The 25,808-nt window shown below is 35.3% G+C and overlaps 1 protein-coding gene across 3 annotated transcripts; it reads left to right on the top strand.

The window, feature by feature from the left end:
- The first annotated feature begins 233 nt into the window (after positions 1–233).
- Positions 234–25,510, top strand: LOC126824675 (acetoacetyl-CoA synthetase). 3 transcript variants are annotated; one of them, XM_056101586.1, is made up of 18 exons: positions 236–443; positions 2,550–2,653; positions 7,353–7,470; positions 8,547–8,660; positions 9,062–9,159; positions 9,938–10,052; positions 10,284–10,362; positions 13,381–13,531; positions 14,200–14,280; positions 14,438–14,562; positions 15,153–15,217; positions 16,027–16,149; positions 16,933–17,046; positions 17,672–17,797; positions 18,659–18,728; positions 19,262–19,320; positions 20,868–21,073; positions 22,414–25,510. In XM_056101586.1, exons 1-18 carry the CDS (start codon positions 329–331, stop codon positions 22,558–22,560), a joined length of 2,010 nt encoding a protein of 669 aa, XP_055957561.1. In that variant the 5' UTR covers positions 236–328; the 3' UTR covers positions 22,561–25,510. The 3 variants fall into 3 exon arrangements, with proteins under 3 accessions (XP_050409951.2, XP_055957562.1, XP_055957561.1); XM_050553994.2 differs by lacking the exons at positions 16,933–17,046; positions 17,672–17,797; positions 18,659–18,728; ... (1 more) ...; positions 20,868–21,073; positions 22,414–25,510 and adding an exon at positions 16,743–16,891 and having other exon boundaries at positions 234–443; XM_056101587.1 differs by lacking the exons at positions 15,153–15,217; positions 16,027–16,149; positions 16,933–17,046; ... (3 more) ...; positions 20,868–21,073; positions 22,414–25,510 and having other exon boundaries at positions 234–443; positions 14,438–14,566.
- The last annotated feature ends 298 nt before the right edge of the window (positions 25,511–25,808 follow it).

The following is a 25,808-nucleotide window of genomic DNA, read 5'->3' on the forward strand; positions in this document are numbered from 1 at the left end:
GGGTAGGCTTTGCATGGCGTGTTGGAGGTGTGGTCAGCAGATCCGGTCTCGACCAATCAAATTACATCGTCAATATTACTACGCTAAAGATCAAGTTCTAAGTGTGGATTGGATTTATATCTTAATAACAATTTGCAAAGATATATGTAAAATTACAGTGACTAAAATAACCCTTATCAGCCTAATATAGTTTTCATAATGGGTAAAAAACTAAAACAATGCGTACTACATATATAGGGTAGTAATATCCGGTAGGTGTTGTTAGGTCACCGTCTTCTCAATGCGGGAAAGTTTTCTGTAAACTCAGTGAGAGGTATTATACTTTAAAATGGATGCGGAAAGGGAAAATCAACCCAAAATGATGTGGCAACCGGACAGAAGCAAAATAACACAAATGGATGAATTGAGAAACCAAATAAATAAGAAATTTGGTGTAAATTTAGGTATTTATCGCTTTCTAAATTAAGTGAGCTGACTGCTAGTCAAGTCAGAATTACAGAAAAATATTTATCTAGAAATAACATCAACATGAAATGACAACAAACCATGATAAACCTTTTATGTCAACAATTCATGTAACTTTATATACAGTGTTAATAACTGGTCAAATATCACAAACATGTTGGCATGAAAAAATATTTTTTCAATTTTTAAACCGACTGTATATCAAAAAGAGGGATATGGAATTCTGATATCTGCTGAATCTGATTATAAATATGATAGGTTTTCCTTTAAATGTCATTAAAACTTAGATATTTTGGGTTTTCCCCTTTTTATAGGTGTTTTGATATTTATACCATAACAAAGTAGTATCAATGTCGTAATTAGCATTGGACTGACATATCCATAAGAGATCATAAAAAAAAAAGAAGAAATGATCTCGTTGCCCCAGCCACACACCCTCAGCCCACACCTCCCATGAACTGCAGCCTTTATTTTTTTATTCTCTTTATACCTCCAAATAATTTTCAACCTCGTGGGTTTTCTGCGGGTCCTCTGGTTATTTCCTCCCACTGCTAAAGACCCCTATGCACAAGCGAATTATTGGTATAAAATTGAACCATGTGTTATTCCCGAAATGGCCTAGTTTGTGTCGTATTGGACGTTAAACCCCATTGCCCTCTCTCTCCCTCCCAATAATTTATTCTGACCATATCCTTCTAGGGGTCTCTTAAAAATTCTAGCACTCTGTACATCCTCCTCATGCTCTCTTACAAATTCTAGCACTCTATTACATATCCTTATGCAAATGTTTTGTGTTACTTTTTATTTTAAAAAAAATTATTAGAATAGAAATTGAAATTTCCTTATTTGTATGCATTTCCTTATTTGTATGGAGGAGCCACAGTGGCTAGTTGGTTAAGACGCTGGCTCGCTAGCCTGGAGGTCGGGTGTTCGATCCCTGCATTGGCCGAGAAAGTTCATCGGGATTTTCCGACGTGGTTTCCCTTTGTCAGTGGTGCAGAACGGAGGGCCTGACAAGGACAGCTGTCTAGTCCTCCGGATGAGACGAAAAACCGAGGTCCCGTGTATACATTGGAATGCACGTAAAAGATTCCTTGGCAGTTGGAATTCGATATAAGAGTAGGCGATAGTGCCGCTGCCCGGGCAAAATTTCCCTCATAGCACACTGTATGGCGTATGCCCATCTTCATTTGCCCAGTTCGGAGCAGAACAGTAGGACGTTAAACCCCATTTCATTTCATTTCCTTATTTGTATGGAAATGTTTTGTGTTAATTTTATTCTAAACAGATTTATTAGCATAGAAATTGAAATTTGATTTTGTTTGCTGATGAGATTTATTAGCATATAATTATGAATTAAACTGTGGTCTTGTTAATTTGGTTTTGTTATGAAATAACTCCTGCTTATCTCCTGATATTTTACCCAAAATCTTTCTGATTTTATATGCTTAACAAGACTGTGTTATTCTGGCAGGTCACGATTTATTCGTACATTTTATATTATCAAATAATCATTTAAGACTATTTGATAAATAAAATCAACAAATATTCAAAAATAAACAAACAGATACATGTAACTAAGGGAAAATAAACTGATTTGAAAGATTTATAATTTCTAGAAATATAAAAAATTGACCAAAACAGTCAAAAAATTGATTTTTTTTATGTTTCAATGAACACTTAGAATATTTGAATAATAATATCATCATTTGATAGACCACAAATTACATGTAGTGCTCATTTTCGGAATTTTTTTAATCCAACACATAAAAAAGTATTTCCTTTCCAGTCGAGTTTTTATGATTATTTTCTGCTTTATTATCACGCTGGCTTGGAATCAGGGGTCTAGTGGTCTAATATGTTAGCTTTAGATCATAAGGTCTGTCGTAGAGTCAAGTGGGGTGGTTCAGATCCCAAGCTTGTATTTGGGTTTTCTCCTGGTCCTCTCGATTTCCTCCCACTGCTGAAGACCCACAAAATGCAAACAAATTGTGGGAATACATTCTTTCTTTTCTCTCCTAACGAGGTTGAAACGAGAAAAAAATTAAATGGAATTTATCATGTTCTGTTTTTGTCAATTACAGAAACCTACCATCAGTTCCATAAATGGTCCTGTGAAAATTATTCACAATTCTGGGAAGAAGTTTGGAAATTTACAGATGTGATTCACAGTGAGCCATACGATGAGGTAAAATATAATGAATAAATAAAATGGGGTTTAACATTCTACTTGTTAATAGTCCACGTGACAAGCAGATATTCATTACCAATTGGATGAATTGGTTTAATTATGATTTTCAGTTAGCCTTAGGTCTAAAGTGTCCAAAATTGGTTGATGGACTTCTGGGTAACTTTACCAAATGTCAGTTTGGCGACCATCTTTACAAATGGCCGTCGTTTTTTTTTATTTGAAATAGTGCGAGTCGGGGAAGCCTTCATAACTCCTCAACAGTTTCACCTATGGATATGTAATTTAGCTCAAAATGTTCATAATATAATTCTGCATCTGATATGTTGTTTAATGAATACCATTAGTTTTAAAATAAAAGATTAATTTGAAGTTTACTAACAAATCGTGTTTAGACCCATATAAGCCAAATTATCTATTTGGTCAACTAAAGTGATTTAATAGACATCAGAAACGAAACATTGATCATAAAAAAATAATCTCTAATATGAGATTCCCAAATACAAGATGGCAGAAATTCAAAATGGCGACCAAATTTCCTAAAATGGCCAATTTGTCAGATAATAGTCATTCATTGTTTGATATGACATGTACTATTCAATTGAAAGGGTGCTCAGTGTCGCTGAACTTACAATTAATCTGAACAAAAAGTTTGAAAAATCCAAGATGGCGAAAATTCAAAATTGGGGCCACCGTAAAATGAATGATATTTTAGTAAATCGTCAATTTTCTGTTTTAAATAGCTTATGATATTTCTTTTATAAGGTTTTCAGAGTCACCAAACTTGAATAAAAACTTAAAAATGAATGCTGAAAATGATAATGGTAAAAATGACACATCTTATCCGATCCTCCACCCCCACCCCATAAACAATACAATGGGGCATATGGAATTGTTTATACTGGATCTCACAGATCATATGGAATTGTTTATACTGGATCTCACAGATCACAAAACATTCCACCAAAATAGTGAGGCATTTTAATTTCATCTCCTATGCCTTTGCACCATTTTTAGCCATATTAAGAATTATTTATGATATATCCTTTGTTGGGGATTTAAGTTCTCTTATTCGTTCAGAAATGGTAATGTGATCCATTTTTACATTAAAGACTATGCCCAGCAACTCTTGTCAATGTCGTATAGTCTAGTAGTCCTGCAGCTAAAATTTTTAGCCTGCTTAGAAACACAGTTCTGCTACAAGGTCATCCCTACTAAAAAAAACTATACATTTTTGGAAAGCTTATAACACCAGGAAGACAAATCCAAGCAAAATGTTTTAAGGCCAGATGAAAATTGTGATAATTGTCACGCAAATGCTATATTTATACTAACAAATGTGAAGTTGACACATATGTTACCTACATGTAGGATAGGACAGGCTTATCTTTGCTCTGTGAGGTGAACGACAGGGTTCTCTCCAACCAGACTCAAAATTTCTTTTGAAAAAAAAATGACCGTAAATGGTGCTTTCTAGAGTATATCCTGGTGTTTTTAGCTTATGCATATATTTAACAATTCTTCAAAAATGACGTAAATTCATGACTACGCAAGAACATTAAATAGTTTAGGGACCCCCGAAACTACCATACTCCTTTTGAGTGTCCATCCCTGAAAAGGGGGGCGAAAGGTAGGATGTTGAAGCGTGTTTCAAATTCCCACATTACTTGAATACTTTAATTTTCAGTAAAAATATGGCATATTAAATAAAAATTTGTATATTATTTTACAGTTATATAAAAATAAATGTTTCCTTTTTATCCAATAAACAATTTATTGTTAGGTCATGTAGAAAGATATGATGTTAAAATGTGTTGCAAATTTCCGTATTTCATGGTAGACTGTAACTTACAGTTATATAAAAAAAAAATGTTTCCTTTTTATCCAATAAACAATTTGTTGTTAGGTCATGTAGAAAGATATGCTGTTAAAATGTGTTGCAAATTTCTGTATTTCATAGTAGGCTGTAACTTATCATATAAATTAATTGATACATGTATATTATTTTACAGCTATAAAAATGTTTCCGTTTTATCGAATGAATAATTTATTGTTAATTCGTGTAGAAAGATATGGTGTTAAACATGTTACAAATTAACAACTGGTCTATTAGTCAAGTATTTTACAGCTACAAGAATATTTACGTTTAATCGAAAATTCCAATAAACAATTTATTTTTATACTCTCACATTCAAATGTGGTCGTATATTGTCGATGCCCCCGTCCGTCCATCCGTCCAGAGGTCCAGCGTCCACAATTGCATGTGGACGATCTAGCGGCTAACGTTAATAGCCGATTGACTTTAAATTTATACACAGTGTTTAAGGTCATGAGACAAAGACCCCCATTGATTTTCAGCCATTTCCAGTAATTACTGCCAGAGTTATGGCCCTTGATCACTTGAGATGAACAAGTATCTGAATTTTGATAACTTGAACTGCTAAATCCATGATATTAAATGTTTTGTATACTAAACGTTAGCATGGGGCAGAACTGTATAAAAACCAAACAAATTCTAATGATTTTCTGATAATTAGTAAAAGTTAAAATATGTGACAACTCTTGTTGACTGCCCCAACGATTTAGCTGCTGTGGGCGTATGTTTCATTGTCTGGCAGCCTATCTTTAAGTTGAAGGGAGAGTCCTACATGTAGTAGACCATATTAAATGCTGTTTAAATGTGTATTTTCATAAACTTTGTATGCAGATAGATTTTTATACGGAATGACCGTCTGGATAGAAAATAAGATTCTGTTTATAACAGGTGTCCTGGAAACAAATGGGTTCACTAACATCAAATATCTGGTTCTACAAATTGTATTTGTCCCTTCTAAGCTAATCCTTGTGCGGAACAAACCTTTCCGTTTCATCGAAAATTCCAATAAATAATTCATTTTAAGAGATCAATTTTAAATTCAGTTGTTAAGAAAACCCTATATATGATAAATCACAAGCCTTACATGTACCTTGCATGATACTCACCTATCCTAACTAGAAATTTGTTTTTCCTTAAATTTTGGCAGCCAGTTTGGAAATCGGACAGAACCCCAACAGAAAATGATGTCACAGAAGTGACATAATCTCCAAATTGTCTTCAGTGATAAATTTTGACTCACAAAAACCCGTCCCCAAGTTGGTGTCCTGCCTCGCCGACGTTCAACATTTTAAATTTGACAGTCTACTTAAGACTTTGTTGAGTTTGCAGCTACCGCAGCTCTACTGGGAGGACCACTGGGCGTATTTATTTATGCCAAATGAATAACTTAAGAAGACCACACACATAATTTGGCTAAAATTACTCTGAACATGATTTGGTAGTAAACTTATAAAATAAATCATGAAAACTTTTTTAAAAAATGCCTAAACGTTGCTTTTTCCAGAATAATCTGTTGATTTGGAAAATATATGATTCATTCAACAACAAGTATCATATACATGTAGCAGCAGATGTATCATTTTCTTGCGAACATTATGAGCCACATTCCATATCCATAGGTCAATCTGTTCAGGAGTTATGAAGGTTTCCCCGATGCCTCAATTTCAATGAAATAACGGCGGCTATATTTGAAAATAGCTGCCGTTATTTCATTGAAATTGAGGCATCGGGGAAACCTTAGCAAAGTGACCTGGAAGTCCATCAACCAAATTTCAACACTAGGCTAACTGAAAATCAAGGTTGAATTTTTTTATCAAATTGGTAATGATGCTCCAAAATCCAAGGTCTGTCACATGGACTATAACTGGGCTAATAAAGACTGGCATAGAGTGTGCTATTAGGGCAATTTCACCCAGGCAGCAATTGAATTCCAACTGTCAATGGTTCTGTTACTTGTACAAGAACCTCAGTTTTTCTTATCATCCAAATAACTAGACCCTGTTCCTTGTCAGACCCTCCATCCTCCACCAGGCTGGAAAATCACAAGAAGCTCAAATGAAATTATAATTAACAATAATCAGTTATTGTTTATCCATTGTTAGAAGAGGTTTGTAAGGTCAAGGACAAGATGCAGTAAATAAGAATGACATTGTCTGCATCATATACTTCACTAATAAAACATGTCATTTGACTTTATTTTATTTTATTATTCATAAACAAAACTATTGGTCTACTACATGTATATTAATCTTCTCCATACAACCAGCTTTAATAATACCCAACTTATAATATAACAGAATAAACTATCGGGAAAAATACAAAAAAACACATGAAAGATGTGCAAATAGGGTATTTACTTATACAATATGGAAAATAACACGATAAAGTATTATTTAGAATTAAAATAATCGAAATAGAAAGCTTGCTCTCATCAAATGACTATTGCATTTCTAGAGTTTATGAATACTGGAATTTTAAATCATTAGTTATTTTTATATGTTAGTTTATTACATGAAATTAATATTATAAAATACTTCCTATAGAACACAAGCACTTTCCCTAACTTTTGAATAAACAGTACAAAAAAATCAAATTTTAATTCACATTCCACTACATTCGAAAAAGCCATGAAAAACTATTTGAATTGGAGTGCGAGAACTAAATTCGTTCAATGAATTGTTAAGATAAGTAAATTCAAATTCTCACCATTTCCACCATTATGCTGTGCTAAAGAGATTTAAAATACAGATGTGACATCACCCTTTGATGAGGGCGTGCCATTATTTCAAATAATCGTACATGGGATATATTTTGTATTTAAAGGTAATTGATAAGAATAAAGATATAGCTGAAATACCTGAATGGTTTCATGGAGTTAGAATGAATTTTGCTGAGAATTTACTTCGTTATGATGATGATAGAATAGCCATTTACTCTACAGGTAGGAGAGAGAGAGAAATGGGGTTTAATGTCCACTTGACACACTCTAGGTCATTTCAGGACTAACATATGGTTTAATTTTATTTTTATAATTTGTATGGTTTAATTTTATTTCAATAATTTGTATGGTTTAAATTTATTTCAATAATTCGCCTGCGCGTAGGGACCTTTAGCAGTGGGAGAAAACCGGAGGACTCGTAGAAAACCCACGAGGTTGGACAGGCGACCCTACTCCTTGTCACGTACAACCGGGAATTCGAAACCACGCCAGTCAACTCAATAACAGACTTTATGATACAGTGCCCGCACGCTAACCATTCAGCCATCCCCCCCCCCCCCCCAACTCTGATTAAAATACAGATCTATATTTTGTTTCGTTTTTTTTATACTTTCGATGGCCTACACTACATGAAGATCTGACAAGTTATAGCGATAGGTCACGTTGGGGTTCAAAAGACCGACTTATGACCCTATGATGTCAGACATTTGATTAACCAATCAGCATTGATGTCACTAGTGGATTACCCACAGTTCCGTGCAAAACACGTCTAAAGCTCGCCGTAACAGACTGTTTCATTGGCTTATCCCTGACACCATTCAGAACACGAGTTAAATAACAACTCTTCCAGATCCAAGTGTAGTAAAGACAAGTAAAATCGAAATTTTGAACTATAAAAACGAAACGAAATAGGATCTGTGTTTTAACCAGATTGTTAAATGACAAGACCATAATCAGCTCTCGATGCCACTGGATATCTTCGATATTAAGTAGATTAGAATGGTTCAGCTATATTTTGATTTAATTTAAAAATGGAGAAGCGAGGCTTAGCTTCAAACAACCAGTACAATGGTTACAATTAATTCACACATCTTGTCAAACCGTCAAACCTGGCAATAGAGTAATTTGAATGAAATTTTCAATATATTCATTTTGCATTATCCATTTTCGAACTTTTATAGCAAGAATGGTTAGCTCTGTATCTAAATCTGACATAGTGCATCTTTAATTGTTTATTATGAGGTGATGATACTTTTGTTCATCTTTTTAAAAAAATATTTTAACTGATTTATTTACAGGAGAAGGACAAGCAGAAGTGAAGACTAAAACATTTCATCAGTTAAGGCATGATGTAAGTGTCTATGCTGCAGCTATGAGAGCCATGGGTATCCAGACTGGAGATAGAGTTGTAGGTTGGTACATATAGAAATGAATGGTCTATCAGCTATCAGTCATAAAATGTGTCATCTGAAAAATGGTTTGGTGCTATCAAAAGAGGGTGTTAGGGGGCCTTGCTAAATCCGACTTTGGAAACGCTGACAAGATAACAATACTAAAGATAAAAGAGTATGAAGTATTAATGCATTTATTGAGACTAGTTTTAGACTATGGTTGGAGTACAAAGTTAAAATGAATTCAGCATGAAAGCATTTATTGAGTATAATAATGTTTTAGACTATGGTTGGGGGACAAAGTTAAAAGGAATTCAACATGAAAGGTTTTATCGCGTATGATATTGATTTAGATTAAAGATTATAGTACAAGATATGTATTCTTATTTATTATATTCCTGGTTGTTTTTGTATTTTGCCAGGTTATATACCTAATTGTGAAGAAGCTGTTATAGCTATGTTAGCTACAGCTAGTATTGGGGCTATCTGGAGCTCTACATCACCAGATTTCGGAGTTGTGGTGAGTTCTGAGTTGGATCTTATTCATGAACATGCCTGTCAAACATGTTTATTTTAGTCTTTGAATCGTTAATTCTGTGTTGTCTGTATATGACAGACAGGTCCGCAACTATTGGCTGAAGTCTAGCCTCAAATATACCGAATCAGACATCCAGATATCACTGCAACCCGGTATAATTTAATCTTGTGTATCTAGCACTAATTTCTTTCACATTCGTTTAATATCAAATCTTTGTTTAAAAATTTGTAAAAATCATTTAAAATCACCCCAAATCATATAATTTTTAGTTGTGTCCAGTTTAAAGCTGACTGATTAATTTTGACACTAAGTGTCCAATTTATAAGTATTTTATTTCCTGACCACTGTTCAAAAATTATTCATTATACATCAATAATCAGTTGGGTTTTTTATTTTTTGACAGTGATTGAGAAATTAAACGCTTATAAATTGGACACTCATTATCAAAATTGAATGGTCAGTTTTAAACTGGACAAAAGTACAAATTAGTTGATATTGGATGATTGGTGATTTTAAATGATTTTTACGAATTTTTAAACAAAGATTTGATAATTGAATGAATTTGAAAGAAATTAGTGCTAGATACACAAGATTAAATGATACCCGGATTACAGTGATGGTGTATCAAACTAAAGCACCATATACATGTAGTAGAGATGTTGATGCTGTTAGGTGTGATTTATAATGATAGTTTTGCACCCTCCAAAAACATCGAAAAATAAAAGAGTATTGTAAAGCTAAAACCTTATTTTTTTATTAGGGTGTTTTAGAAAGATTTTCCCAGATTCGTCCCAAGTTAATATTTAGTGTAAATGGTGTAAATTATAATGGTAAAATACACAATCATATGGAGAAAATAGAACAGGTGGTTAGAGGTTAGTCACATTTTATTTTGAAATAGTTTCCTGAACTAGTGAACTGGCACACTGTAGCGGTAGTCAGGTTTGCAAGTCCATGATTCAGAAACATAAAAATATATGGTGGTTTTGGGGTTTTTTTGCCCACAAAGCTATGGATATCAAGTTGTCATAAATGGATAATTGAGATTTTTGTAAGATCATCACTGCAAGTTTCCATCTGTTTTAAATTGTCGCTGTATTTTTCAGGATTACCAGATTTAGAAAAAGTCGTAATTTTTCCTTTTGTTAAAGAAAGTAAATTTGATCTTTGTCACATTCCGAACAGGTAAATATATTTAACTAAATTATACACTTGACAAAACATTCTCTAACATAAATATGATGCTCTTAGTATACTATTCAAAAAAAGTAGGGGATATTTGATTTTGGGGGCATAATACTAAAATATGCAAATGACTACGAAAAAAGTCACTATAGAACCTAACAGAAGAAACATTTCCAGTTACATGTGACGCCCAAACGCACCAATAGCTACCGCATGGAATGCAGGTGATGCTTGGGATCATCATGGGGGTCGAACCCAAGATTTGCACGACTCTGACTTTGAATGTTACAGTCATTGTGGCATTGAATTCCAGGGTGGAAACATCAGTTTAATTGTTTTAGTGACCAGAAAACAAATTTTGATATGCGTCGGCTTACCCAAAATGAAAGGTTACGTGCCCTTGGCATGCTACAGATCGGCACAACACAGGCGGTTGTGGCGCGGACGATGAATGTTTCTCAGTCTGTCATAAGCAGGCTATGGTCCAGATACCGTGATACACAATCTGTACAGGACAGACCACGCTCAGGTCGACCAAGGGCGACAACTCAAGCCCAGGATCGATTTATCCGTACCTTGGCCTTGAGAAATCGTGTCATCACAGCAAATCAGATCAGCGCTCGTCTTCAAACAGACACTGGTGTGAGAGTGAGTGGCCAGACGATTCGGAATCGACTGCATAGGGGTCACCTTCGCGCCCGACGTCCTCGCGTGATTCCTTGTTTGAGAGATCATCACATTCAGGCAAGACGTCGTTGGTGTAGGGATCGTCAACACTGGGATAATCGACGCTGGAGCAATGTGATGTTTTCAGATGAGTCAAGGTTCACTGTTGATTTTTTGGACAGACGTAGGAGGGTGTGGCGTCGTCGAAACGAGCGCTTCCAAGACGTTAACGTCATCAGACATGATCGATTTGGGGGTGGTTCTGTTATGGTGTGGGGAGGCATCACTGTTGCTGGAAGAACGGCTTTACATGTTGTTGCAGGGCGTGTTACAGGCCAGTACTACAGGGACAACATCTTGGCAGTCCATGTTGTGCCGTTCGCACGACGTCATGGCCGCCGTTTCATCTTCCAGGATGACAACGCAAGATGTCACAGGGCCAGGATCGTTACAGGTTACCTCCAACAACAGAACATCACCAGATTACCTTGGCCAGCACTGAGTCCCGACCTCTCCCCCATCGAGCATGTCTGGGACATGCTTGGACAGAGGTTACGTCAACGTCAACAACGTCCTGCCAATGTCCAAGAACTTGCTGCTGCGTTGCAACAGGAATGGGACAATCTGGACCAAAATGACCTTAGACGTCTCATTAGGAGTATGCCACGTCGGATCAATGCTTGTTTGGCAAACAGAGGAGGATTTACCCGTTACTGACTTGGTTGTGATGCTGTGGTAACTTTGCTGTTTGACCCCGGGTATCATTTTACCCTTATAATGGTCAGTCTGTGCCTTACTTAGTCTAACGATCATTTGGAATAAATCGATGAATGTGAACTTCATTTCATTTTGTCATTTGTTTCTTCGTCAGTTTCATTAGGTGACTTTAATAACACTTAAAAATCAAATATCCCCTACTTTTTTTGAATAGTATATAATATCTCACAATTTAATATTATATTAAACTAAATTATACACTTGACAAAACATTCTCTCTAACATTTATAAAAATTAATCATATATTTTTAGATATCTTTCATAAATATAAAGCTCTTAGAATAATGTTTCACAGTTTAATTTTAAACATACATTATGCAAGAGCTAAATCTGCCTATTGCAGGCCTTTCTTCAGGCCTGAAATGTTAGATAAATTATTATTAGACATTATTTAACATGACAAGACCATAATCAACTCTCGATGCCATCAGATGGCTCCGATTTTAAGTACCGATAGGTTAGAATGGTTCTTCTATTCAGTGATTTAATTTAAAAATGGATAATCAAGACTTTGTTTATTATCTTAACAACATTAGTAATGACAATTGAGGCTACACTATCCTTGTAAAGGTGATAACTCGGCTCAGAGTGAAACAATTTGAAATTTTCAACATATTCCCTTTACATTATGTATTTTTGTAGGTATTATAGCGAGAACTGTCAGCTCTTTATCTAATCTTACATAATGGCCCTTTAATCTCTCGAAACGCTTCTTGCAATTAAAGTCAACTTAATTTCATGTATAATCATACAAAACTTGTTTGTCTTATCATGAGGAGATGAACTGGAGTTAAACCTGCTTCTTTTCTGCAAGGACGGAGGGGCTGACAAGGAAAGCTGTCTAGTCGTTCGGATGGGACGAAAAAACCGAGGTCCCGTGTACACATTGGCGTGCACGTAAAAGATCCCTTGGCAGTTGGAATTCGATATAAGAGTAGGCCGTAGTGCCGCTGTCCGGGCAAAATTTCCCTCATAGCACACTGTATGGCGTATGCCCGTCTTCATTAGCCCAGGTTAGGAGCAGAACAGTATGACGTTAAACTCCATTTCATTTCATTTCATTTCTTTTCTGCAAGAAGCTGAGTAAGCAGAACCTGTGTTTTTAACTTGGGATGTAAAAAGATAATAATAATAATGACGTTGGAATATGAAAAGAAATCTCTATGTGGTTTTAAAGAGCCGTGGTGGCTCACTGAGTAAGACATTGGCTTGGTAACCAGGACGTCCTGTGTTTGATCCTGATGTTGGTTGAGAAAGTTCATCAAGATTTTCCGATATGGTTCCACGATGTAAGTGGTGCATGACAGAATGCCTGGCAAGGGGCAACGTCTAGTAGTTCAAATGGAACAAAAAAATGAGGTCCTGTGAACACATTGGCGTGCACGTAAAAGAACCCTTGACAGTTAGAATTTGAAATAAGAGTAGGCTGTAGTGCCACTGTCCAGGCAAAATTTCCCTCCTAGCACACATCTTCATTAACCCAGTCTGACCAGAACAGTAGGATGTTAAACTCAATTTCATTTAGAATATATATAATGTTTTATTAACTAACCCTATGTTGTTATATCTCTATAGTTGTAGTTTAGAACAGTTTTTATCAGATGGTATAAAAGAAGGGAGACAACCTGTGTTAAAGTTTGAACAAGTTCCATTTAATCATCCACTATATATAATGTATTCATCTGGTACAACAGGTGTACCCAAATGTATGGTACATTCTGTAGGAGTGAGTATATTATAGAACATTCAGCAGACTCCAGTACCCTACATCTAGCCATTGGCACTACTTTCAAGTTTCCGGATTACCAACGGGGTTGCCCAGGAGAGTACCGGAATATGCTGAAGTTTGCCGAGTGCTAATGCAGTATAAATGTTCAGCCAAACTGATATGTTACTCTCTAGCCTCAAAAAATCTACAGATTTTCGGGCGTGCTTCCCGCTTGTCAGTGATGCAGGACGGAGGGCCTGACAAGAACAGCTGTCGAGTCGTTCTGATGGTACGAAAAACCGAGGTCCCATGAACACTTTGGCTTGCTCGTAAAAGATCCCTTGACAGTTGGAATTTGATATAAGAGTAGTCCGTAGTGCCGCTGTCCAGGCAAAATTTCCCTCATAGCACACTGTATGGCGTATGCTCATCTTCATTAGCCCAGTTCGGAGCAGAACAGTAGGTTGTTAAACTTCATTTCATTTCATTTAAAAAAATCAAGATTTGACAAATTTAGGCCCAATAACAGACCTAAGGGGGTCATTCTTGACTTTGCCTACCAATGCTCAAGCAGATTAGGTAATCTACAATTTTATATTCTTATTAGGTGTAAAATTCTTTCTCTGATTTGTGATGGAAATGTTGATTGCTATTACTATATATAGTTTATATGATGTTTTTTACAGGGAACTTTATTAAAGCATTTAGAAGAACATCGGATACAGAGTGATATGACACGAGATGATATAATGTTATATTATACTACAGTAAGTATCAAGTTAATGATAGAAATATTTGTTATTTAATTAAAACGTTTCATAACACATACAGGTCACTTTTTCAAGTTAATGATACATACCTTGTGTTATGTTTTTGTTGTAATATTTAACCATACTTCTAGATGACAATGTATATATTTTATAGGCAGGTTGGATGATGTGGAATTGGTTAGTATCAGTATTAGCGGTTGGTGCTGCCATCTTTCTGTACGACGGATCACCTCTTATACCAACACCTAATATATTCTGGGATCTAATAGATAAATCAGGGTAATATATTACATATAGAATATTATACATATATCAAATATATGATATTATACATATGTGATATACATATATCACATATATGATATACATATATCACATATATGATATACATTTATCACATATATGATATCATACATATATCACATATATGATATCATACATATATCACATATATGATATTATACATATATCACATATATGATATTATAAATATATCACATATGATTAATAAATTACTAGTTTTAAAGTCAGTGATTAATTATCAAGCCATTGAAAATCTGTGTTCGATAATTCTGGTTGATGACTTCTTCTAGACGCTGTTCCTTGCCAGTTCCTCCATTGTGCAACGCTGATAAGGTACCAGGAATCCCCAGGTTGCTATCACCTTACTTGATGAACATTTACAGCTCGCCTATTAGAAAGGGTGATGGGCTTAGTTGATTTAATCAATTTGATTATGAGATGGCCTTAGTTGATTAATCAATCTGATTAGGAGGTGGACTTGATTAATCAATTTGATTATGAGATGGACTTGATTATGAGGTGGACTAAGATTAATAAGAATTATAAGAATTCATCTTTTTCTTCAGAATTACCATATTGGGCACAGGTGCAAAATGGCTGTCCGTTTTAGAGGAGAAAAATGTGAAACCAAGTAAATATTTTAATTTTAATCTCATGAAAACGATAATTCAGAATAAGATGCACAATTTTAATAATACATTTCATATGCTCTCTGAAGTTCTTAAAATGTAACTGTAAACTGAATGGGGGGTTGGATGATCGAATGGTTAGCACAGGTGCGCTCTATCATACGGTCTGTCATTGAGTCAACTGGCGAGGTTTCGATACCCCAGTTGTACGTGACAAGGAGTAGGGTCGCCTGTCCAACCTCGTGGGTTTTCTCCAGTCCTCCGGTTTCCTCCAACAGCTAAAGACCCATACGCGCAAGTGTAAACTGAATGAATAGGAACAAAAATAAAATTCCCTTTTTGTAAATCATTCTTTTTCATAGTTAGACTTTGTTATATTTCAATTTAAGTGAATCAAAACAATATAATATTTAATTATTTCTATACGTTTATTTGCTGGCTAATTATGAATTATGGAGGCCTATTTTAGGTACAAGATATGAATTGGATAAAACTAATTCAAAACCTCCAATTCAAAATTTCTGTTTTTATGTGCCCACATATAATGATATCAAAAAGCCATCTTTGTATCCAATGTTTTGTCAAGAAAAGTACTGACTTCTTCAGGATAAAAAGCTGTTTTTTGTTTTTTTTTGTATCAGTGTGTTCTATTAATTATTGAATCTCGGCTTGTCTGAATATCAAATATCTCATTTTGGCGTGGTCATATATTTAGCTCATAACTTTGCGGACAACTTAGCTGCTGGTGGGCGTACGGCTAGTTGTCTGGTAGCCTATGTTCACTAATAAATCGTATATTTTATAATTACAGAAGAAACCCATAGTTTAAAGTCTCTGCGTATGATATTATCGACAGGATCTCCGTTAAAACCACAGAGTTATGAATATGTTTATCGAGATATTAAACAAGATCTTCTACTTGGATCAATTTCAGGTAATTTACAAAACTTTAATTTTATTTTGATGTTTGGCGGTGACCACAAGTAACAAGATACTCTTTTTTTGGATTTTTTGTTCATTTTAATAATGAATGAATGAAATGTCGTTTAATTTCCTGCTTTACTTCACCAATCAGGCTATCAAAGATAGTTCATGTTAAAGATACATTATGTAAAAATTAAGATAAAGACCAGACAGTTCCCGCTATGATAGTTAAAAAAAATAGATAATGAAAAGGGAATATGTTGAAAATTTCACTCAAATTACCTTGATTATCCAATTTTTAATCACATCCTTAACTGCCAATTGTATTCAAATCTGTTGAAAATCAAGACCATTCGAAGTTCTAGAGAGTTGATTATGGCCTCATGTGAATAAATGTATAATAAATACAGTCATGTAGTAATATGTTTACAAGTTATTAGCTGCATTATGTTGGTCATTATATCAAAAAAAAAAATTCATCGAAATTTACGGATTTGAAGTTCTGGTGTAAAAATTATATGTTAACTATATTTTAGGTGGTACAGATATTATATCATGTTTTATGGGACTGAATGTTATAAATATGTTTATGTTATATTTAAGGTGGTACAGATATTATAGCATGTTTTATGGGACTGAATGTTATAAATATGTTTATGTTATATTTAAGGTGGTACAGATATTATATCATGTTTTATGGGACTGAATGTTATAAATATATTTAAGGTGGTACAGATATTATATCATGTTTTATGGGACTGAATGTTATAAATATGTTTATGTTATATTTAAGGTGGTACAGATATTATAGCATGTTTTATGGGACAGAATGTTACATTACCAGTCTATAAAGGTGAAATCCAGTCAATGGTGTTAGGTTGTGATATGAACAGTTGGGATGAAACTGGTATGATATCATTTATCAATTACATTCAAAGATTTATAGATATGTACTTTATGATTTGGTTTTTGTGAGTTCATCCAATCAGGGTCATACCTAGAATATTTAAGATTTAATTCATGCACAGAAGACCATTTGAGGTTTTAGTCACAGAGAGAGAGGCAGAGGCATCCACTCAACACGAACTGGGTTATTTCGGGACTAACATATGGTACAGTTTTATTTACTGGACTAGACTTGATACTCTTTCTGCACCACTGACAAGGGGACACCACTCCATCCTGCCCCACTGAGGAACTTTCTCGGTCTATACCAGGAGAAAGCCCAAGACCTTACAAATGAAATGAAATGGGGTTTAACGTCCTACTGTTCTGCTCCTATACTGGGCTAATGAAGACGCGCATACGCCATACAGTGTGCTATGAGGGAAATTTTGCCCAGGCAATCCGTTCTGCACCACTGACAAGGGGAAACCACGTCAGAAAATCCTGATGAACTTTCTCGGCCAATGCAGGGATCGAACACACGACCTCCAGGCTAGCTAGCCAGCGTCTTACCCAAGACCTTCCACACTGAGCCACTGCGTCTCGTCAATTGCTAAATTACCAAGTTTATGTGTATTATATTTCAGGTAAACCAGTATACAATACAAGTGGTGACTTAGTCTGTTTAAAACCATTTCCTTCCATGCCCGTTAAATTCTGGAATGATCCAAATAATCTCAAATATCATCGAGCTTACTTCGATAAATTTCCTGGTAGGTGGCGTTTATATTCTACTCTTTATTTGGGTCTCAACGTTTCCTTGTAGGTGTGATTTAAATTGTCGTAGGTGTGATTTAAGTTATCGTAGGTGTGATTTAAGTTATCATAGGTGTGATTTAAGTTATGGTCGGTGGGATTTAAATTATCGTAGGTGAGATTTAAGTTATCATAGGTGGGATTTGAATTATCGTAGGTGTGATTTAAATTATCGTAGGTGTGATTTGAATTATCGTAATCGTAGATGTGATTTGAATTATCGTAATCGTAGATGTGATTTGAATTATCGTAGGTGTGATTTGAATTATCGTAGGTGTGATTTGAATTATCGTAGGTGTGATTTGAATTATCATATTTCAGATATTATGTAAAATAGATAGTTGTAGACATATATATATAGAGAGAGAAAGATTAACGTCCACTCGAGACAAACTAGGGCATTTCAGGACTAACACATGTATCAATTTTATTTCAATAATTCGTTTGTGTTATTTAAGTTATCGTAGGTGTGAATATGTAAGAGAGAGAGAGATATATATATATTAACGTCCACTCGAGACAAACACATGTTTCAATTTTATTTCAATAATTTGCTTGTGCGTAGGGGTCTTTACCAGTGGGAGGAAACCGGAGGACCCAGAGAAAACCCTCAAGGTTGGACAGGCGACCCTATTCCTTGTCACATACAAAATCGAAACCATGGCAGTTGACTCAGTGACAGACCTTATGATACAGTGCGCATGTGCTAACAATTCGGCCATGGAAAAGTTTTAAAAATGATTTTGTACCTGATAGCTAGTTGTAAGCTGTTTATGTTATAAATACCTGGTGTGTATTTAATTGTGTTTATTATACAGGTGTATGGGCCCATGGTGATTACTGTATGATAAATTCAGCTACTGGTGGACTCGTTATGTTAGGACGCAGGTATGTCTTTTTTACTAACATCCAAACTACCCTACAGCAGGGGCATCACGTGTCTAAGTAGGTAAGACACTGGCTCGCTAGCCTGGAGGTCGGGTGTTCAATCCCGGCATTGGCTGAGAAAGTTCATCCAGATTTTCCGGCGTGGTTTCCCCTTGTCAGTGATGCAGGACGGAGAGCCTTACAAGGACAGCTGTCTAGTTGTTCGGATGGTCTGAAAAACCGAGGTCCCGTGTACATATTGGCGTGCACGTAAAAGATCCCTTGGCAGTTGGAATTCAATATAAGAGTAGGCCGTAGCGCCCCTACCCGGGCAAAATTTCCCTCATAGCACACTGTATGGCGTATGCCCATCTTCATTAGCCCAGCATAGGAGCAGAACAGTAGGACGTTAAACCCCATTTCATTTCATTTCATACCCTACAGCAATAATGATTGACACCCAAACTACCATACATAATACAGCAATAATAGTTAACATTTCTCTCTCTCCCTTTAAATGTTGTGATCTGTTATATAATTCTGTATATTTAAAGTGATGGCACATTAAACCCAAATGGTGTTAGATTTGGTAGTGCAGAAATATACCACATAGGTAGGTAAATATTGTAAATTCTTTCAATCACAGGACCAATGATCATAGAGTGAAAAGGGGGATTTCAGCCTATAACGCATGTTTCGACTGGATAATAAAATATTTCAACCAAAGTTGACATATGAAACATTCGTTGTGTTTAATTACGATTTTACTTGCACCGCCTCGGTTGTCAGGGCTGACAGAACTGAATTCTGTGTCAGTCAATTGTAATTTTGTCACTTTGTATCATTCTAGATTAGGGGGGTTGGATGGCCGATTGGTTAGCACGCGCGCTGTATCATACGGTCTGTCATTGAGTCAACTGGCGGGGTTTCGATTCCCAGGGTGTTCGTGACAAGGAGTAGCCTAGGGTCGCCTGTCCAAACTCGTGGGTTTTCTCCGGGTCCTCCGGTTTCCTCCCACAGCTAAAGACCCCTAGCGCAAGCTAATGATTGAAATAAAATTGAACCATGTGTTAGTCCCCAAATGACTTAGTTTGTGTCGAGTGGACGTTAAACCCCATTTCTCTCTCTCTCTCTCTCATTCTAGATTAACCTTCGAGCATGCCGAGAGTCTGTAGAGGAATCTCCGGTCGTGTCATTTGATGATAATTGCCACGAATTGTGACAAGTTTTCATGAAAAGACAACTCTAGTTTTAAAAATATAATTCTTGAGTGGCGTTTACTGACAATACATAACGACAAATTATACAGAATGTAACCACTGTTTTAAGTTTTAAAAGTTTAAAACCAAAACAAAAAAAGTATTTAAGATACATTATGTAAGGTTTAGATAAAGAGCTGGCCATTCTTGCTATAATAGTTCCAAAATAGATAATGCAAAATGAATATATTGAAAATTTTATGTAAATTACTTTATTCTTGCTGAAGTTATGACTGTTTGAGAATAGAGGATCTCGCTGGCTAAGTGGGTAAGACGCTGGCTCGCTAACCTGGAGGTCGGATGTTCGATCCCTGCATTGGCCGAGAAAGTTTATCCATATTTCCGGGCGTGGTTCCCCCTCGTCAGTGATGCAGGATGGAAGGACCTGACAAGGAAAGCTGTTTAGTCATTCAGATGAGACAAAAAACCAAGGTCCCGTGTACACATTGGCGTGCACGTAAAAGATCCCTTGACAGTTGGAATTCGATATAAGAGTAGGCCGTAGTGCCGCTGTCCGGGCAAAATTTCCCCTCATAGCACACTGTATGGCATATGCCCGTCTTCATTAGCCCAGTTCGGAGCAGAACAGTAGGACGTTAAACCCCATTTCATTTCATTTGATTTCATTTCTGTGTAGATCGTTTATTATCGTAGCAACGGTACTTGACAACCGAGACTAAGCCCAGATTGTCCATTTTACTGTTAAATTTTTAAATTTCTCAGATGTTTAAATCCATTTAAATCTTAGTCATCCGATGATCTAGAGAATTGATTATAGGCTTGGCATGTAAATAAATGTCTAAATAATAATTTATCTATCATATGAAGTCAAACTATAGACCTACAGTTATGTATTATTTTGTTTTTAGTAAATATTTTATTACATCTTTTTATATTATAGTTGAATCCTTTAAAGAAATAGCCGACAGTGTTTGTGTACCACAGAGGAAATCTGACGGCAGCGAGGAAAGGGTTATATTATTTCTCAAGATGGCACCAGGATCAGAATTTAATAAAGATTTGATAACTAGTCTGAAATCATCAGTTCGAACGTATTTAACATCTCGTCATGTTCCTTCCGTGATATTACCAATAGCAGATATTCCAGTAAGTTCTGATCTTTCTATCAGCAATACTTTATAAACAGTTGGGGTGACCTAGTCAAATGATGTTTCTATCAGCAGTTCTTTAAACAGCGGGGGTGACCAAGTCAAATGATGTTTCCATCAGCAGTTCTTTAAACGGTTGGGTGACCGAGTCAAATGATCTTTCTGTCAACAGTTCTTTATAAACAGTCAGGGTGACTGAGTCAAATGATCTTTCTATCAGCAGTTCTTTATAAACAGCGGGGGGGGGCGAGTCAAATGATGTTTCTATCAGCAGTTCTTTAAACGGTGGGGGTGACCGAGTCAAATGATGTTTCTATCAGCAGTTCTTTAAACGGTGGGGGTGACAGAGTCAAATGATGTTTCTATCAGCAGTTCTTTAAACGGTAGGGTGACCGAGTCAAATGATCTTTCTATCAACAGTTCTTTATAAACAGTGGGGGGGGGGGACCGAGTCAAATGATGTTTCTATCAGCAGTTCTTTAAACTATAGGGTGACCGAGTTAAATGATCTTTCTATCAGCAGTTCTTTAAATGGTAGGGGTAGGGGTGACCGAGTCAAATGATTCATGCACTGTAGATGATATGGTTTGCAAGCATAGGTTCAATCCCAGCATTACATTTTACAGGGGTAGGATGCCTGTCTAACCTTGTGGGTTTTCTCTGAGTCCTCCAATTTTCTACCAATGCTGTGTGTAATATAAGCTATAAAAAGTCTTCAAAAGTACAGAAAAACTGACAAAACACATTGCCTTATCTTTCTGATTTCACTCATATCAAAAATCTTCAATGGTTCAAAACAAAACGAATTGTCTTTTAGTTCTGATTTACAACAGCCATAGACAAGATCAGAGAGAGAGAGAGAGATAGAAATGGGGTTTAATGTCGCTATCTTTATCTGTGTGAGTAAACTGCAGATCCCGGAGAAACACACGAGGTTGGACAGATGACCCTACATGTTGTCATGTATAATCAGGGATTCGAATCCTCGGCACTTTCCTCAATGACAGACCTTATGATCTAATGTGCATGTGCTAAACCATTTGACCACCCAACCCCCAACAGAAACAAAGACACTTCGCACTAGTATGGAAAGGACATTTCTGTTTCCATTAAGATGCGTCACAAGATTTCTATATTTGTTTATATTATTTGTATTGCAAAGTTAAGGTAAACTGCCACTAATCTCATGGGTTTTCTAAGGATATTTGGGTTTCCTTTCACATCTAAAAAAAAAAACATACACATTGCTGAATTATCAAAGTGGGGAAGGTATATTTCTGTCTCTTGATGCTTCAAATATAACAAGATTTCTATATTTGTTTATGGTTATATTTTCAGTATACAATAAGTGGTAAGAAAGTGGAGATCGCTGTACGACAAGCTATACACGGGGAAGATGTCTTACAGCGTGGTGCCTTCTCCAACCCTTCGTCTATAGATCTATATTATAATATACCAGACATACAGGGTTGGGTTCACACGTAAACATATTACAAATGGCATAGAGGGGAAAATAAACCACATTTACGAATCGCAATATATGGTTACGCTTAAAGGAAAAGGGGAATTCCCTCTTTCAGATGTATAGATATATTTTATTCTAAGTTGTTGAGTTTTCAGTATAAAATTGCATCTAAAGGAATAGAGAAGAAAAATAAACCACATTTTTTACAGATCACAGAATCGTGATTCGTTTATAAAAAAAAGGGGAATTCCCTCTTTCAGATGTATGGATATAGTTTATTCTTAGTCATTGACTTTTCAGTATAAAATAAAATGTTTATTTGTTACAATTATTGAACAAATCTTTTTTACATGATATACAAAGTTTTAAAGTGCACATAAGATGGCCGAGAAAACTTTTTTAACGATAAACCACATGTAAGGTAATGGAGGGCGACGATAAATCACATGTATTACAGATAGTATAATAGTGTTACGATAAAGGAAAAGGGGAATTCCCTCTTTCAGATGTATAGATATATTGTATTCTTCATTATTGACTTCTCAAGAACAAAGAGATAGGAACAAATCTTTGGTATTTGATATACAAGGTTTTTTAATTTTTAGTATGTGATTGCTGAAACCATTTAGTAAAATAGTGACAATGGCATTCAGTAATTGAACTGGAATAAACAGATCACAATTCTATGGAATACAATTACTGCTTATTACTGAGCGACGTTTCGACTAGGCTTCTCTAGTCATTGTCAAGCAATGATAAAATGTTTACATATTGTCTTGTTATATTTTCATATTTTATCATTGCTTGATAATGACTAGAGAAGCCTAATCAAAACACAAAAATAAAAACCTTCCTGCATCAGATTCTTGGTAAGGATTGTCTTGAGAACCAGAATAGATTTTATTCGTGTGACCTTATGTTGATTATAAAATAACAACAGATCAGGAACAGCTTTATTATATTTATATAGTATTATTTATGTAAAAGATGAGATTATCATCATAGCAACTTGGTTGATTTATTTATTTATAATGGGTGCCGGTGATTCATGTATACATATGGGCATTATTCAATTTACGGTCAAATGCAGCGGTCTTACTTTTGCTAAAGTCATAGTTGTGGAAATATCAAAAATGTCCCACATTTCTGTTTGCAATAATTGAAAACTGTAATTGTTGAATTTGTTTAAAGTAAGAGACATTACAGACAGATAAACAATATGAGAAATACAGAATGAAAATAAATATCTGATAGATAAATTGTTTAAGCAGCACTTAGTAACTGGATGAGAATAACACATGACACAATTATATGGAATACAAGTAACTTGATAACTTTTACTCCATATAATTGAGGGGGGGGGGGCTGAATGGTTATACGCCTGCACGTTTGATCATAAGGTCTGTCATTGAGTCAAATGGCATGGTTTTGATTCCCCGCTTATACATGACAAGGAGTCGGGTTGCCTGTCCAGCCTTGTGGGTTTTCTCTTGGTCCTCCGTTTTCCTCTAACAGCTAGACCCAAAAATGACCTAGTTTGTGTGGAGTGGACGATAATACTCATATATAATAGTGTCATGTGTTTTCTGACAGATATTTGTTGAATATCAAACATTATGCAATATAAAGGGCTAAAATCATGTCATTAAGAATTGGTAAAGTCAGACCGCAGCATATGGTCCCTGTAATTAATAACAAATATATTAAAACCTCTAACAGATCTAGTGAAAATTGTTAGTTAGATCTGGGGGCTGTTTTACGAAATTTTAACTAAGATAAAATCCAAATTTTAGTACGGTAATTTGATTGGATAATATTAGATTGATTTTAGTGCTTAACCAATCAAAATTGAAGTATCTACTAAAATTTGGTGCAAATTGTTAGTTAGTATGGTTAGTGTATTTTATGTTGTTGGTTTTTATACAAATGTTATGTTTAATATGTTTTGTTACCATGGAGATATAAATGTTTAAACCCTGGCATACATCGACATTTGCAACTGGGAGCAACGAATACACAGATGGATTACTTTCAGTTGCCTTGTCGGTGTACCTCGTGCTTTACAATACTGCCATAAATTTTTTTTTAAATTTGTTGTCAATATGTGCTTCTCTTGTATCTGTGTGGAATTTATGTAATGTTAGATTATTCCCAATTAAAAAAATACAGATGTGACCTCACCCTTTGATGTTGGCGTACCATTATTTTTAATAATCGTACTGGCAACTTGCCAATCGTACATTATTTATACTAGTGAAATATTTCACTGTAAAAGCACGTGCGGGGTGTCTGTATTTTAAGTTGTTTAATGGTCTTGAGCTTAAGACATTGTGTAATATATTGTAAAAACAACTTGGTGTTACAATATATTACTAATACTTGATATCATATGAAAGAAACATTGGTATAAATATGGCCAACCATATTCTCTTATTTTATATTTAACTTAAAAGATGTATTATGTAAGATGTAGATTAAAAAACTGGCAGTCCTCACTATAATAGTTAAAATATAGAAAATGAAAAGGGAATATGTTGAAAATTTCAGTCAAATTACTTCATTCTGAGCCAAGTTAGGGCTGTTTGGAGAAAAGCGGTCTCTAGATTGTCATCGCTACCATTGTTACGATAGTAAACAAAGTCTTGATTATCCATTTTTTTTATTAAATCATTAACTACTAATCATTTTTTATTTCATCCCTTTGAGCATCTGATGGCATAGAGAGTTGATTTTTATCTTGTCATGTGAACAAATGTCTGAATAATAATTTATATAACATTTCAGGCCTAAAGAAAGATCTGCAATCGGCAGATTTAGCTCTTGCATAATGTATGTTTAAATTTCTTTTGACCCAAATAAAAGAGGTTTAGATCCTGTTAAGGCATCAGGTTTATTATTGTGGGATGTATGTAGGTACATTGTGGGATATCAGTTTTGTTATGTTTAATAAAGTTATATATTTATATAGAATGTTTTATGTTTATCCTATATCTACCATAATGTGTTTCTGCAGGAGACTGGATGATCCACTTTTTCTTTCATTAAACGAAATGGGGTTTAATGTCCTACTGTTCTGCTTCGACTTGGCTAATAAAGACAGGCATTACACCATACAGTTTGCTATGTGGGAAATAATTTTTCCCCGGACAGCGGCTCTATGGCTTACTCTATATCAGATTCCAATTGGCAAGGGATCTTTTACATCCATGGGGGGTTGGATGGCTGAAGGTTAGCACGTGCAGGCTGTATCATAAGGTCTGTCATTGAG

This window comes from Patella vulgata, chromosome 6 (assembly GCF_932274485.2).
Source record: "Patella vulgata chromosome 6, xgPatVulg1.2, whole genome shotgun sequence".
Classification (NCBI taxonomy): Eukaryota; Metazoa; Mollusca; class Gastropoda; family Patellidae; genus Patella; species Patella vulgata.

Excerpts from the sequence above, each read along its gene's own strand:
- LOC126824675 (XM_056101586.1), top strand. The coding sequence starts at position 329 with ATGGATGCGGAAAGGGAAAATCAACCCAAAATGATGTGGCAACCGGAC. Across the intron at positions 14,281-14,437 it reads TAATGTTATATTATACTACA|GCAGGTTGGATGATGTGGAA; the intron begins GTAAGTATCAAG and ends TATATTTTATAG. Across the intron at positions 18,729-19,261 it reads CTCGTTATGTTAGGACGCAG|TGATGGCACATTAAACCCAA; the intron begins GTATGTCTTTTT and ends GTATATTTAAAG.